This window comes from Rhyacophila brunnea, unplaced genomic scaffold (genome assembly GCF_057557595.1).
Source record: "Rhyacophila brunnea isolate RB1 unplaced genomic scaffold, BYU_Rbru_1.0 scaffold_16, whole genome shotgun sequence".
Taxonomy (NCBI): Eukaryota; Metazoa; Arthropoda; class Insecta; order Trichoptera; family Rhyacophilidae; genus Rhyacophila; species Rhyacophila brunnea.
Window position 1 is genome coordinate 10,278,195 of NW_028232816.1, and position 17,510 is coordinate 10,295,704.

Genomic DNA, 17,510 nt, shown 5'->3' on the forward strand with positions numbered 1-17,510 from the left:
TCCAATACACTACATTTTGATGCAGGGTTTTGAATTTGTGAGTGTCCAACGAAAATGAAACACGCATTATGCACGTGCAATAGTGTGTGTAATACACCAATATTAAATGTGCGTCAATGCATAAACCGAGAGCAGTTGTCAGTATACGACGTATGACGTATTCTTGACACGTGCTTAAATTTATCCCGTATTCTTCCTTACTCGAGATCGGTTGCCTGCTTCTCCTTACCCGTTGGGTATTTCAGTTCCCATTATTTCTGAGTTCCCTGAATGCCATCATGTTACAATGCCTCAACTTAGAAAAAATACTAATATTTGTCTCTAGCTATCAATTTAACCACACTACTGCAAACGTTGCATAAATTACATGACATTGAGTACTGTAACAGTTAAACATCCCAAGGGTCCTTCCTTATAGTGTAGCCCTACCTTTATGATATCATTTTATAATATGTAATAAACTATTTTACTATTGCTATTATATATGATATCTAGGTATATTATTGAATCGGGTTTCTTCTACCGTTCTTTATTCTGTTGACCCAATATGCAGAATTATTAATTTCGAAAAATTCCTTTTGCAGATTTTGCGATTCTCCTACCGAAGAGCTGGACGCTCGAACTCCTAAAGGCCGAGGAAAAAGAGGTCGAGCCGCCGCTCCTGGGGGCGACCTGAGCAACTTTACAGAAACCCGCTCTTCAGTGCATAGCAAGCTGCGGAATGGGGGAGCCAAAGGAAGAAGAGGAGCCGCCGGAACTACCGCGGCGACTCCCGGGGCAGTATCTTCCGTCAGAGACGCACCCTCGCCTCCGCCCGCACCCAAAGCAGAAACCCCGCCCGTCGCCCTCCTCACTCCTGCCGGAAAGCGAAAATCCCGGGCGCCGGACGAGGATTCCCCCGCCGTCAAAAGGCGCGTTCCCGCCAGCCCCCCGGCGTCGCCCGCGCTCCTCGAGTGCCCCGAGCCCAACTGCTCCAAAAAATACAAGCACATCAACGGCCTCAAATACCACCAGTCGCACGCGCACGGTGCCATCGAGGAGGATGAGTCCAAAGATGTCGCTTCCATGTCAGAGAACGACGAGTCCAACGCCGAAGCGCCGAGTCCCGCCGGACCCGTCAAATCGCCCGAAAAGCTTCAGGAGCCCGCCACTCCCAAGAAGGAGGAGCGGCCGGAAGTCACTGCGACCCCTGTTATTGCACCTCGAGTACCTTCTCCGGTCCCACCTACGGTGCAACCACCGCCCGCTATTATTCCTTCTCAGCCGCTTCCGATTGCTGTTCTCCCGCCAGTCGTGCCCCCCGTCATTCCGACGGCGGCGGTGGTGCCGGAACCCAAACCAGCTGTCGTCAAACCGGGAGTGCTCAGATTCGGTCCGCAGGAGGATTTCCCCGTGGCGAACTTCGCCAACAAACCGCCTCCGATGATCGCTCCAATCCCAGCCGTCGCGGCCATCGCTGCGCCCGTCGCAGTCGTCGCGCGCCCCATGGAACCTCTCCCGCAGCAATTCCCCCTGCAAATACCTCAGACCCACGTGACGCCACCCCCCGCGTTGCCCCCGCAGCACGCTCCTCCGCAGATCCCGCACCCAACGCACGTTCCTCACGCGACTCACCCAATCCTGCCGCCCGTCAACCACGCGCAGCACTCTGCTCAACCCGCGCCGCTCGTCGGATCTCTCCTGCCGCACGGCGTCGTCTCTCCCGCCCACCAGAAAGGTCTCCCCCCTTCCCCGCAGAACCCGCAGTTCAAAGTCAAACCCACGGCCGCCCTCATGCCCGCCGAGGATAAAAAGCTACAAGACGCCCGGTCGATCCCCAAACCGCAAGGATTCAAAAAGAACAAGAACCGGAAGTCACCCGGGGGCAGTCCGCATCCGCCGGAGCAGGTTCCATTCGGAATGGAGACTTCCAACCGAGACGACGTCCAGAGTCCCGCCTATTCAGATATATCTGACGACACAGCTCCGGCTATGGACGCAGAGCCGGACAAGATCAAAGTCCCCGGCGAGAAAAAGCCGGATGGCGTCCCGCCCTTACCCCATTCCATACCCCCGACGTACGGAATGTATCAATTCTACGGGCAGTCTCCGTACATGGTCAATCAGCCGGCGCCCGATCCCAACAAGCTCAAAGACGACCTCGGCAAACCTCTCGATGGTAAACCGATGCCGGAGAAAGAAATCAAAAGAGAGGGCCCTCCGGAGAACATGCCTCCTCAAAAGATGTTACCCCAGCACTATTACCCGTACGGTTATATGCCGCCGGGGTACGCTTACAATATGGACCCGAACTATGCTCCCATTTCCTTACTCCCGGAGGACCGGATGAAAGAGCAGCAGGATAGGGAGAGGGAACGTGAAAGGGAGCGGAGTAAAGAGAGCCCCAGTCCCGCGGAGCACAGCAACGGCAAGCCTCCGCCTGCCTCCCCTCAGCAGCCCCAGCACATGCAGACCTCCAAGCTGAAACCCGACATGCTGAAGGAGAGCAAGCATCCCAACGAGAATCACCAGATCTTGAAGGAGAGCATAGAGATGAAATCGCAGATGCACCCCTTCATATACCAGAGGCAGCAACAGGCGCAGCACTTCCACCAGCAGGCTCATCAGCAAGCTCAGCACCACCAGAAAGAAGAAGACATGCGGAGGTAACTTGCTATACATCTTTCTTTAACCAGTTCTTGATTTTAAATATTTTAATGTATTAAGGTTAAATGATTATCAACTTTCACAAATTCAGTCCCTAGCAGTGTTGCCAACTGTCAACTGTCATCATGCCAGATGGGGTACGAAATCAAGCTATTTGGCAGGAAAAAATGCTAGATTTTGTGATAATAAAATTGCAAGTAAATTTACTTATTCTACCAAGAACAAAGTCAATACCTTTCCTTTCGCGTATCGAAAAAAAAATTCCAAAATCGAAAAAATGTCTATACATCATGCCAAATATTTAACAGAAATATATTTCAAAATTGATGATAAATACCTATATTGTGTCAACGGCATTCATGTTTCGTTTCATGTTTAAAGACAAGAGATCCTTTCTTGTAGGAAAAACAGAGAATTACCTTTTAGATGAATAATTGTTCGGAATAATATACAAAAACATTAAATAATCCAGCTCAACCCTAAACCGACATAGAAGAGTGGAATCCTGATAATCGTCAAACTGATGTCACATATACATAAGCACACATTAAATTATATGATACCATTTACTATAAGGCTCGGTTCTGACACGGTTCAGTCAACTGCAGAAAAATGGATCCCGCGAATATTCTGAAAGCTAGTACAAATTGACTCCGAGCGGTTAAAACCGCTCGGAATCCGTCGTTAAAGCTGTTGGAGTCATCAAAAAACACTAGTACAACACCACGAGCCAGATGCGTTTTTTGCAAGCTAAATTAGCAATGCCGTTGACTTAATTTTTGTCACATGTGCATGAAACATTTCATTAAATAATCCATCAAAATGTCTTCAACTTTGACTCAATTTAATCTTTTGAGCATGTTTAAACGCTCAACACAGGGTAAAGTTTAAGTAATAGTCGTTATTTGATAAACGTTTTCACTCTTGCGATTACTAACATGTATTTAGACGTTGATTTCAATCCACTGTCAAGTTGGTTGGTGGGTTCGTACCCCACTATTTATAGTGTGGAACAGTGCTAGAGTGAGCTAGTTTCGTGTACCGAATATGGAATGGTAACACATTAGTGAGCGATCTCGTCATGCAGAATTTATAATTGTCGTCGTGATATTGAGTGATATTATTTCTACTTCCAGATACTACATGTCCCTGGAGCAACAGCGGAGGAAAGAGAATTCCATGAATCAAGATGGAGGAAAGCCTCCGCAGATGCAACAGCAGCCGCCGCAGTCATCCGGCAAGTCACACTCCAGCCAGGGTCAGTCAAAGATGTCCTCTGGCAAGGACCAGAAACCTTCTGAAGACGGCTCCAAACCCTCCATTAAAGAGGACATCAAGCCTATCATCAAGCAGGAGGGCCAGAAGCCCACTATGGAGACAACAGGCCCTCCGCCGCCACCCACCTCTCAATATTATCTTCACTCGCCGTACATGCAGCCGTCGCCTTATGGAGTGCCCTTCGATCCGTATCGCCAGATGAATATAGTTTCCGGACCATACGTGCCGGGGCCCTTTCTCCACCCGGGTCCCATGCCGCGCTACCACGCCCCTGAGGACCTCAGTCGCCCTCCGCCTTCACCGAAATCCATAGACCTTCTGCAGCACGCCTCGCAGTACTACTCCTCTCACAAGATCCACGAGCTGCAGGAGCGAGCGCTGAAATCGCCCACGCCCAAAGCTCCGCCGGGGCCCGGGAGTAGTCCCGGCGTGGCCCCCGGAGGTCCCCCAAGCGGGGTCCCGCCTCCGCCCCCCGCCAAGCCGGGAAGCCAGCCGTCACCGTCGAGCTCCGAGTCTCCGGCTTCGGGAAAGGAGTCCCGATCGCCTCCCCCGCAACGGCACGTGCACACACACCACCACACCCACGTGGGGCTCGGCTACCCCCTTTATCCCGCCCCCTACGGAGGTAAGCCCCTCGTGCGACCATGACAATAGCCCTTGCCCCCGGCCCCCGCTCCGGCACCTCCCGCCGGTAGAGCGTAAGGCCTCACCCGATGGCGACGTTTCCACCCAATTCACCGCTCCAAAATGATAATAATTCCAATATTGAAATTAAGAATGTTTCACACCAATTATGTACATGCTAAAAACAATCCAGTTTGTACCATAGCTACTTTTCAATATCTGTATATATATTTAAAAATAAAATTAATGAAATTTACAGTCATTAAATTTGTAGTCTCAATTCGACAGGAGCAGTTGACTTAATGAATTGCTTAACCTATTGTCTCCACCAACTGTTAATATTCATTGTGCTCAAATATTTGCCTATCTGTAGAATCATTTTCAATGGAAAGCGTGATGAATTGTCGCCAACTCGGATGAGGTTCACTTTTGGAAATCTAAATCTTTTATCATTTTAGTCAAATCGCTGTCAAAAAATACGTCACAAAACATGCGGCCGCATCCTGTAAAAGACATTAAGTGAATACATAAAATTTGCAGTTCGGTTCGATCAAATCGTATGTCGTATGACTTTGATTTTTTGACAATGTTGAAGAATCTATCGAAAAGATTTCAATATAATAATGAATTTAATTGGCTTTAAAATGTTTTCAAAAGATTTACGATGCAAAGGGGGCAAGGTGCAAAAGTGTTGATGACTAGACACTTAAAAAATAATAAAAACATTTAGTATTTTAAGGAATTTTAATGACAGTGACATTTTATTTCTGCGAAAGAAATATTTAATTATAATCATTGACACGTCTCGGTACGATCACGATTCCAGGTTAGTGCTGAATTGCATTCACTATAATTGTAGCGGAAAAGCTGTCGCTTATCTTTGTACACCATATTGGTGGTTAGAAATTATCTACTGGCCGTTGCGAGTTTAGACATTGTCGTAAATCTAATTAAAAGTGAATTTAGTGTGAAGTGAGATGCATAATATGAATTAACATGTACGATAGAATTTATAGATGTAATTGTAAATCAATGCTTATATATTAAGACTTATTTTTTAGTAATCATGAACAAAAAATCAAATTAAGCAGTATTTGTGCTATCTTAAGTCATAATTTTTTTAGGTGTTTTAGACAAATCTGTGATAAAAATGTTTTCTTTTCCTTTTATATAAAAAAAAATGTACATATGTTTTTTTATTCTCAATACGCAGTTCGGTTTCTTATATTACTTGGTTATTTTAGAGATAATATTTTGAATTGAAATGCTGAATTTCAAAAATGGCTAAAACAATCAACATTTTTTTTTTTTTGAGCATGCGAATCCTAGTAAGAGCCGAGCGGCTTAACTCTATAATGTCATGGGTCCCAGGTTCGAATCCTGGGTCTGGCAAATACACATATTGTTTTTCAATTTGTGTTTGAGTCAGAGTATGGACCTAATAGGTTGGGCGAGTTGCTAACATCCATTTCTCATAAAAACAAAAATCTGTTATTACAATCAATATATTTCTTGTCGAACAATTTATTTTTATTTGTGTTTGTACTTGCTCGTAGTGGCGAGGGTTCTGGCTACGCGGATGCCTGAGACTCTGGCAGGGTACATTCTTCCTATACGATAAACCCTCATTGGGTGTTTAAAAATAGCACTAGTGATGTTTCCAAATTTTTTTTAAATTCACTTATCACATTATCTGATGAATTAACTGCCTCAACTAATTTATAGAAAACTGTTACTTTGTACTTTGGCACTTGAAATGGACATTTGGAATATTTTAACGTATTTTGAAATTAAGTCTCGATTTAGATTATTTTGAATATTGGATCTTAAATCGATTGTAAATAAATATCAGTTGAGCCGTTTTAGCAGTTTTTGAAATTAAGCGTTTCAATTCTTGAGTTGTATCAATATTTTTGTACTTAAAATTTTTAGAAGAAATGTTTTCACTTTTTTTTGTCAATTTGATTTGCATGTTTCAAAAACTGAACTATCCTTATTTGTATATTTTGAAATGTTAATAAGTACATACGTTAAATAGTTATGATTTCCGGTTTTGTTAATACTATAAGACGTGTCGTAGAGGATGCCATTGAAGATGGAGCACACGCTAATTTCTGCTTTCATTGTGCCCTTTTTTACATGCTTAACTAAATATGACTCCTCGGTATATATTAATAATATTAATAAATAAATAAATAAATTCATACATTTAATTAATGCACAAAATGGTGTCTACGGGTTCTTGTAATAAGGCATTTATTTAGTTTAAAATATCAATAGAGCGTTAGTAACTTTAGTGCGGTGTTACACTTGACAGCATTTAAGGTGATGTGATCTCGTGAACAAAAGATGTGACAGAACCGAGCTATCTTACTGATAATACTGTCAGTTTTATTCTGTCATCTGCATTCCTTGGTGGAGGAGACTCTTTGATTTATTTAACCTAATTGCTGCATCTGACTTTTTGAGGATTTACAGTCCTTGATTTGACAGTTTGTTCAAAGAACGTTACAATACATCACAGACCGACTCAATCAATATCTAAACCTTCTAATCCGGCTCTCACATCAAAACTCGTCTCGCCTGCAACTTGTCACGTTGCCAAAGTCGTTTGAAAAAAACATCTACCGTTGCATTCAACAAGCTTCTCAGGCTGCGAGTCGAAGACGCCAGGACGCATACAAACATCTGCGAATTGGTCATCCCAATACTGGCTCGCCGATCGCCGTATCCAAATATCTATACTTTTCAAAGGTTACATGCGACTGTCGCTATGTAGATGTGCGCGGTGCGGTCTTTATACGCAAGACCGACAAGGCGAGTTTAGATGTGAAAGCCTTAGATTCGCAATGATGTATTGTCAATGTTTTATCTGAAACATGTAATTGTTGTTACATCATTAAAATTACCTTTTGTCATTTCACCTGAAAGCAGTCTCTGAGCTTGATCGTTTCCAATCGATGAATGTTAGCATATCAAAAAAAATTGACAAACTTTTATGCTAGTTTTTTTCTTTGATACTAACATTTATTCATAACTATTATGAAAACACTTAATATCGATGTATTGTCAGTTCTTTGTCTTTCCTAGCGCAAAACCCAGGATAGATCTTGACTACCTTAAGCAGAATCCGTCATTGTATTCGCTCTACTGCTCTCCTTCTGTTGTTGCTTCTACGTGCATGTCAGTCAAGCTGGTTGGATCAAGTTGGATAAATTTGATGACGTCAGTCTGATTGTAGCGATTTTGTAAAAGCTCTTTTACAACATTCTACCCTCAAATACACGTAACTTCTCGTAATCGCTGACAATTAATGTCCTTATGAGTTTTAAAAGTCACCTAATCACCATATATGGCTGCTCGAGTGTGACGAATCCTTTAGACTGAAAGAAAACCTTACGTTTATAAAATATGTATATTAATTCTCACCACGTTACGATGCTTCATTAAAATTAAACTTCCTTTTTACGATACATTCAATAAAAAAAATCTTTTTCTGTGATAAAAAATCAGCGGCTAACCTCTAAATTTAGTAATTTTTTATAGAATCAACATCTCTCCGTAATAATAATATGATAATTTATTTTTTAAAATAAAAGCACTAAGTATGATTGTTAACGTTTAAGTCTTCCTATGATAATGTCACTTTTTTAATCGTCCGTAAGTCCATCTAACCGTACTTTCTAGTTAGATCGAACCTAAGAGTTACAAAATGTGTTAAAGATACTGCCTTTCGATTATTCATTATGTAATAAGTATGTCAAATGCGCCGGTTCTGTGAATGGAATCGATCTTGTTACTTCTACTTCGAAGAAACGGATCGTGATGAAGAAAATGTTATTTTTTGAGTTACTTCCACATCTTTATCATAGATTAAAATCAGTCAGGGTCGATCCAATGGTTGATAAAAACTTAACCTTGCTCCTTTTATTCTTCTCACTTCCTAGAGTGGCCCTCAAATTGTTCAGCGCTGCTTAGTACCACTGTATGACAGTGTTCGTCCAGTGGTTATCTAATTCATGAGCGACATGTTTGGCCTCCTTTTCACACCTTCGATCATTGTTCCCTTTAAACTGTGCATTTTTGCAGACACAAACTTTTAAGGGAGTGTACATGAGATATTGATTGCCTCAGTTAAAAGCCACATTTGTAAAATTATAGCTAGCTATTATGTTTTTATACTACTAGCAACAATTTTTTTGTCCTACGATCTATCTAGTGGCTTTTAAGGGTAAAGTGCCCTTTGGATACCACCATGTGACTGCATTTGTCCAAGAGTTATCTACTTGTTCAGTGTTATTGCCATTTCATTAGATTGGCTACCCATATCACATCTTGTACTCCTGTCCATTTCTTTATTCATCGATTTTTCCTACGATCTTTCCGCCTTATGTCCAATATGCAGCTTTCCATGCCACATTGTGCCGCTGATCTTAAATTTAAAATCAGGCAGCGTGATTATTTTTTAAACTGATTCTAATCTATGCTAGAAACAAGGAAGTAATTCAAACTTAATTTTTGCTTCTTTGAATTTTTGTGCAAAGCAAAAGAGAGAAGATTGAATATTATGAAAGGGATGAGTCTAGGTTAATAAATGTTTTGATAAAATAAGCAGATTATAAGGATTAACTAGAGTTATAGGGTTACATGTAAGATGTAAAGTCGTAAGTGACTATTTTTGCAGAGGTTTATCGTTAAAACCGACAAAGGTTTTTGCTTGGACATAACGACATAAAGACCTGAATTTCAGTTAATTCATACTGTAATTCTTCATCCTATTATAGTGACACTCAATATGATGGCTTTTAAATATTAACTTAAAGAATGATTTGATTCAGTTGACTGAGGGTGCTCGATTGGACATTCAAACCGATTACAAAATTACATGATAGACGTGAATAAACACTCTTTCTTTCTAAATGTAATTGTGAATTTGTCTCACTTGAAAGGCTATCCAAACTTGCAATGAGTGATTGTAACACTGCATTAATTTGTAAATTTGATAATTCTTATTTCAGTAATTTGTTACTTCAAAAATTATTATTCTACTTCTTAATTTTATTGTGCCATCAAAGCTATGTAGGAGTCGTGTCTCTTATTAGTTTGTGTACGTCAAAATTGCGAAACCTATCATATTAAACGAAAGCCGTTTCCAAAACTATTCTAATGGAGTTTTATTAAATATAAATGCCGGATTGATTAATGAATGTCTCCGTGGAAGTTTATAAATTCTTGTAATCGGTTCGAAGTTTAAATGAATGGGGTTTAAAAACTGAAGACTGAAAGTTCTAACAGAGGGCTGTTTGTGTTGCAGCGGCCGTCATAGCTAGTCAGCAAGCAGCCGCGGTCACGGTTGTTAATTCATTCCCGCCAAAGTGAAGCCGCCGAGTCTCGCGCGTCGTCCTCGACGAATGCCCCCCGCATCGGCCGATCGATACAGCGGCCGTATTGGCAATTCGGGACGGGGTCGCCTCCGAGAGCCCGCGTAGCAGTATGTGCCGTTGCATTAACCGAACACGCGGGGCCAGCTGAGGTTACTTCTTCAAATTTTACCACTTCTGGAACGTCTATGTCGGATAATGGTGCACGCCGATCAGGCATAGACCGATTTTGAAAAATCTTTTTTTTCGAAAATACCTACAATCTTTCGAAATGAAATATAATTTTCGAGAAAATAAAATCTTATAAAAGGATTACACAGACTTATTATATGCATCATCAAAATAATAATGTTGAAATCTCATAGACAATAGATTTAAAAAAAAATACTATTATATAAGTACATCATTTTCACATACAAATAAATAGTGTTTGTCTTATATTTTTTGCTTCAAACTGCATTTCTGTTTTCATGTAAATACTAATTGGAATATTCATACATACTTTGATAGTTGAATTAGATATTTTTGAATAATTTTGTATTTTTTTTTATGTCGAATGTTTGTATTTTTTAAAAAATGAATTTCGAAGAATTGTATTTTCAGAATCGTGGTGAAAAAACGTGTTGAAGAAATTATCCGCAACTCGGAGTTGGAAATTTTTGTAACGGAAATCGCCCGGTGGATCACTTGGCGATTTCCCCGATAGGTCTATGAATGTGATACATTTTTTTATGTCGTACCTATTCTATCGACCGATTATTGTTGTTACTTCGACAAAACCCTGTACGCTTATTAATATTAATATAATAATATTATGTAAATCTAAAACTCTCCTCAACTCGATTAGTGATACGACGATCCCTTTGTAATAATATCGCTTCAAAACGACACACGAGTCTGTTGTATTTAATATTCTATCACAAGTGAAAGCAGAAAGATTCTCGGCGACTCGACAGATTGTAACTATTATATCGATGTGTAATAAACTTGGTTTGTAACTAGAAATATTACTTATTACAAGAGATCAAAACAATGTAGTGCAAATGTATTCGAATTAAAAGAAGAAAAAAAAAGAAAAAATGTTGAATGAATAACTCCCAGCCTCATAGAGTTTTATATCCGCAGCATTCCAAGAAAGCAAAAACAATGTTTATAATGAAAATATTTATAATGTAATATTTCTGGGTGTGGTGTATTTGAGGTATTTAGCGTGCACGAACAATTCAGTGTTGTAATATCCTGTAAGTGTTAAGTTGAAAGAGACATTGTGGTTTATTTTTTCGTAAAACAAAAATAAATACCGCACCACGTGCCCAATTTTTTTTTATTATTATTATTTTTAATTATCGTTTCTGGCGACACCGCTGAGTAGCGGAGCTGACTGTGACTGTTGTGAACTGCGAAATGGCTGACTTATACTTATAACGTCTATAACGTCAGCAAAAACTCGTTGGAGAGATTCTATCTTCACAGAAATGATGTGATCTAACCCATAAATAATTACTATATCTTCATAAAACGTGTTAAAAAAATTATTTGTATCAGGCACATTTAGAGTGATTAAAACAAATAAATAAAATTTTAGAATCACTCCGACCATGTCCAATCCTAATGAGATTAAACTAAGATTACAAATTGTAGATGGTGTTGGTTAGTTTTTAAAATTCAATTAAACCCTGCGTAAACTATCTATAAATATCTAAAATTATGCCATTATATCAAAGATATTTTATAGATAGAAGAGTATTTTTTATCCATTATGGTTTGGTTTAGGCAAGGGTAACATGACTTTAAAAACTATCTCCTCTATGATGGTTTGATTTCTTTTCTTTTGACCATGTCCGATCCTAATAAGATCATATGGGCGTCCACAGAGTCAGCCACTTGCTCAACCTATGAGTCAAGGCAAATGATAAAAGAAACCTCCATTTTGAATGTACATACTCTATTGTTGCTGGTCTATCATAAGATGGCTACTATAGGCAGCCATTTTGAATTTAGTTCCAAATTTGAAATCCAGTTGCTCTGAAACAACAGTGTTGCCACATTTTTTTTTATTATCGATAAATTTACTATGACATGTTGTAACATAAATTATTAACCCGCTGAGGTGAGTTGTATGTTGGCAGTGTCTCGCATTTGTGTTGTAAATAGTGTAATTAAACGCTTAAAAGAAACACTCAAACAGTCATAGTTTATCAATTCTGTAGACTGAATTATTAATAATTTATGAATTTATGTTCATAATTTTTTTTCCCATTGAAAAACAAAAAAATATATATTGATTGTGTATTTTTTAAATGTAATAATAATAATAATAATTAACAATTTGGATTTTTTTTTCTTAGAAATTATTAAAATTGGAATAATCGATTGATTATTTCTCATGCTGATTTTCTGTTTTATTTTTTACACCCCTCCCTAATTTCCTGTTACTTGTTCCTGTCAGCCTCCGCAATGGACCAATTTAAGATTACATTTCAGGAATGACTTGGACGTGAGGATATTACACAGGCTGGTGCGGAAGTGTCGTATGCCCCTTAATCTGCGATACCTGCCCGCCTCGCTCTGTAATATATCCTTGTCTGAACCGTCCCTGAAGTAAATGTACACCTGGACTACACTTCCTGTGATTAGTGGTTGCCGTCGTTGCCTATGTTGGCGTAGATCGGTTGTCTTTATATAAATACAAAGCTGTGGGTCGCAGCCTTGAAGAACTCGATAATTCTTATTGTTGTTATTGTTAAATAAATAACCTCATAAAAATAAAGCTGGGTGCAGCTGGTCAACAAATGTTTGTTGTTTTTTCAATATGTATTTGATCCAGTGCAAAGACCTAATAGGTTGGGTGAATGGCTAACAACTATTCAGTGGAAAAAAAATCTGTTAATAAAATCTGAACTCCGTAGAGGTCTATAATATGCTCCACTTATGATCAGGCATGGCAAATTACTTTTTTTTATTAACTAGCTGTCATAATATGCGATGAGCCAATGTCCATTTATGAATTAATTCGAATCTCAGGTCTGGAAAATTGACAAGATGTTTTCCAATATGTGTTTGAACATGTTGAAAAAGTGTTCTTATCAAAAAAAACTGGAAACCCCTTCGTGAGCAGGCTAAGATCCACATCAGATTGTAGAACCAATAAAAATATCTATTGAAAGATATTTACATAACTTTAGAAATTATAAATACAGTCGAACTCGGTTATTACGATCACGGAGATAGCGAGATCTCGGATGTAACAAGGAAACTTTCGTTGACATTTTAGTTTATGATTTCCTCCATACATTTATTCACTTTTATAACGAGCTAATTATCGGTTATACTGAGCTAAAATATCGTCAAAAATTTTCTTAAAACTGTTAAATGTGTCGATTGTTTAAAAACATTTCGACCCTAAGCAATAAAATCCGATCAGACAGGATGCCGCCGGGATCGGATTGCGTAAATGACACTAGTTAATTGTCTAAGTACCTACCTAATTGGTGTTTTCGCCGACAATATTGTAAAAGTATCCACGCATATGGTTAAAATTGCATGTAAAAAATCCAAGGTTTGTGAAGTCAGTAGGTAGGTACCTACCAGCGTTCATTACAATGAACAACTTCTTTTGTAGTTTATGAATGCCATGTTTGTTTCGGTGAAAAATTCTAATTGTGTATTTTTGTTTGAATTGCGACTTTTTATGTTATGTGACCACTCATTTATATTCTCTGATATAATGAGTAAAGCTTATAATGAGCAAATTCAGTCGGTCCCATCTTCCTTGTAATAACCATGTTCGACTGTAATTCAAGACGTTCACAACATGACATGAAAAAAAAAGTATGGAACAATATTAAAAAAACAAAGAAATAAAAGTAATATTAGAATATAAACAGTATAAAGAGAGTAGCATTAAGGAGGTGTAACCCAGTTGTGTTGTTCCCAATTAAGTTATCTGAACACGTTTTTGACAATAGCCGTAAAAAGTTTAGGTAAGATTGCATCACTTTGATGGAGACTTTTGCCGATGGAAAATCTGTGTCAAGAGTTATGGAGAATGATGGATGCTGTTGCGTGACTACACATCAGTGGCGAAAGGTGAAGGTAGGAATCACTTGGACTTGGAAGGTAGGAATAGGTAAGATCTGACCTAGTGAACACTAAACTTTTTCAGTCATAATGTATTTGAAGGGTAGGCGGAAAGAAAGATCATTGTCACATTAATTTAGTTTTGAGATAAACTTAACTTCCTTGTTATATTAATTCACTCTAGTTAAAACGCCCACGATGGCCGAGCCGCTTAATAACACATTGCTGACTATATAATTACTACTTAATTAACACATTTAAATTGCATGCTAATTATATCTAATGGCCACCTAATCGTTATGCGCTAGGCGCGTCTTTAGTGTCTAATGACTTAAGTGTCGACTTATAATGTCGTGGCTCCCAGGCTCGAATCCTGGGTCTTGCAAATAAACTTATTGTTTTTCAATTTGCATTTGGCGTCAAAGTATGGACCTAATAGGTTGAGCAAATGCCTAACATCCATTTCACATTAAAAAATCTGTTAATACAACCTCCACTTTGTGGAGGCCCGTATGATCCTCTCAGGATCGAACATGGTGAAGTGGTAGTAAATAATTATATAGTTTTGGAAAAAAAGAAAAAAATATTCGACTATAATTGTCACAGTTCAGGTAAAAGTCACCAACCCCAAAAAGGCAGTTTTGAGTTGAGTATGTCACCGAAGCGTAAAATTGTGTTCTTTTAGTGTACATCCTGAGTGGCAGCGTTCGGCGCATCGTTGAGCGTTTTGCGCAACTCAAATGTATTACCGTGTGTGAAAATGTTCGTAGACAATGTCTTTTTTTGGTTATACATTTATACGTTTGAGTTGCGCAAAATGCTCAACGCTGCGACGGACGCTGGCACTGAGGCCTCACACTAAGATGCAAAAGTCACCACAGTACATTGGTTAGTAAAATTTAAAAAAAAATCTAGGGATAGCTATCATTTCTTATTCAGACAATTTATTGCACTTACAAAATAAAAATTAGTTACATGTATTTACATGGCGTAAGAAATTTCAAAATCCTAAGTATTACCCACAAATACTTATTTGTGGATCATAAAATCAGGATGATTCCATGCATGCGACAATTGAACATCAGAATAAGAGGCAGTTGTAATCTGGTCTGATTTATATCGCAGCCCAGTGGAGTTCCGTAATTCAAGCGTCAATGGGTGATCCATATAAAGTGACTGAGCTGACTTCGGCTTTTTCAAATTTCTCCACACTGTCGACAGTAATGTGACCAAATTTTAATTCAAATACAGACAAGGAAAAAGTATTGTGGCAGGATATATTAATAATTAGGAAAAGGAGATGCTGTTCATAATCAATTATAAAACAGAATATGTCGCAGAAAATTTCAAGGTAGGTAATTAAAATTAGGAGATGTCAGCCATCCTTCCTTTTGCTGCTTGCATCTTCTCTAAAGCTGCAAGCGGCAAAACTTAAAGCTTTGCCAGATCTGTGTAAATCTAAAGTAATTCCTGATGTATATCATAATTTCTCTGACATTTGACTTTTTGACACTCATTTTATGTGAGAAAATATTTTTTGATATTTGTGCAACACTAAGTAGGTACCTACTTAAAAGAATTTTTAAATATGGCAGTTGGCCCTGCACCCCTCTATATTTAAATTTCAAAACACTTTTTGGTTATAATAGTGCCGCAGACGCCAGGAGAGCTTTTATATATTTTTTTTTTCTGAAAGCAATTTATATCATATAGACAAATATATCAAAAACCTTTTTCTGTCGGCGCAGATACTTTTCGATCAAATATTGTTTTAAATTTGATATTTTCATACATTTTGATGTATCATTATCACACACTAAGATTATGTTAGGTTAGATTCGCTTGGATTTGGTCTAAAAAGAAAGTTATAAAAGATCATGCATAAAAACATTTCAGTTAATTTTTAACGTCGTGTGGGAAAACAGTGTCATGGGAGCTTAAATTTTCCCTAGGATTTGAAGAAAAAGAGTTTGACAACACTAGATGAACTTGAAGAAAATTGTGCTAAAAGACATGGCTGCAGCTTTTAGACAAATCAATGACACCGATAGATCTTCGAAAAGATACGTCACCTCATTCAGCCAGCACTTGCCTGTTAGGTATAATGAAATTCGACTTACGACCATTTAGACTTGCGACCTAGGTGGCAGAACTGAACCCCGTCGTAAGTCAAGAACTCACTATATTCATTATGTTGTGTATTATTTACGATAATTACTTAATAAATATTATAATTTTAATGTCCCTTTAACTTTAAACAATCATAATAAACAAAAGGTCTAGTCGTCATTTTTTAACTGTAAAAGTGAAAGGAAATGATTTTTAGGAAATGTCCATTGGCATTTTGGATAGCATACAAATTTAAAATCTATCTTAACTCAACTTTGTTAATATTTAACACTTTCACTTTGTTTATACACTCCAAAAATGTATCTTGGTTAAATGGAACAATATAATATTCTTGTGGGTCCTATACTCATCGACCGCTAAAGTGATAAAGTGATAAATATTATCAAACTTAGGGTAGGTTTGTATCAAAGTGCACTAACGCAGATAAGTTGGTTGTAATTGTTGCAATAAGTGCTATATTTTAACAGCAGCAAGAGAGGTAATTGTTACAATAAGCGCTAATACTTTGGTACAAACCTACCCTAAGTTTGATAATATTAATCACTTTAGCGGTCGATAAGTATAGAATAGACCAGGGATGGCGAACCTATGGCACGCGAGATGATTTTGCATGGCACATGAATGCTTCATTTTAAAGAGAAAAGAAATTACTATTTTATATACTTATATTTTAAAAAAAAAAAAATTAAATAGCCATGAGTATTTTCTTCGGTTTTTAATATATTATGTTTACTAACCGATGCGCAAACGGAAACGACGAAATTCATGCATAAATGACAAATCGCATTGCATAAAAAATAGGCAAATCTTTTTCAAGATCATTAGGTTTAATGTAAATATACAATTGCATAGGTCGGTCCATAGGATCGGGCAATTAGAAATAAAAATATTCAATCAACAAACCTTATGAAATTAATTATCGCAGTCATTCAAATATAATAACAGCATGTTATTTTGCCTCAAACATAAACATAATCTCTAAAATTGGAAAACCGTTCAGTGATAGAGAATATAATTTATGAAAGAAGAGTGGTTTAAATGCTTCCACGATCTCTTCGAGAATTTTGAAAACAAGGAAAAAAATATTCAAAGAATAAAAGTTATGCATTCGGCTAGAAATACGGTGAAAGATAGAATATCAAGAAATCAATTGTAATTTTTTTTAATGGAATTCTTTAAAACGCCATGAAAAACTACTTGGCACGCCAGACAGTCAAAAAATATTATTTTGGGAAATTTTGGCACGCGTGCGTGAAAAGGTTCGCAAACCCTGGAATAGACTCACTGATCAATAAATACATTTCAAAATTCAAACTAAGACTTCATTACAATAATAATTTATGACATAAGTACCTACATTGATAATGTTCC

The 17,510-nt window shown here is 38.1% G+C and overlaps 1 protein-coding gene across 1 annotated transcript in view; it reads left to right on the forward strand.

Moving 5' to 3' along the window:
* Window positions 1–10,979, forward strand: part of sbb (scribbler) — a 500,943-nt gene extending 489,964 nt beyond the window's left edge. The window contains exons 5-7 of the mRNA XM_085943600.1: window positions 585–2,645; window positions 3,783–4,549; window positions 9,863–10,979. Of these exons, the coding sequence (XP_085799726.1) occupies window positions 585–2,645; window positions 3,783–4,549; window positions 9,863–9,927 (2,893 nt within the window). The 3' untranslated portion in view covers window positions 9,928–10,979. The remainder of the gene's footprint in view (window positions 1–584; window positions 2,646–3,782; window positions 4,550–9,862) is intronic.
* Window positions 10,980–17,510: the final 6,531 nt, after the last annotated feature.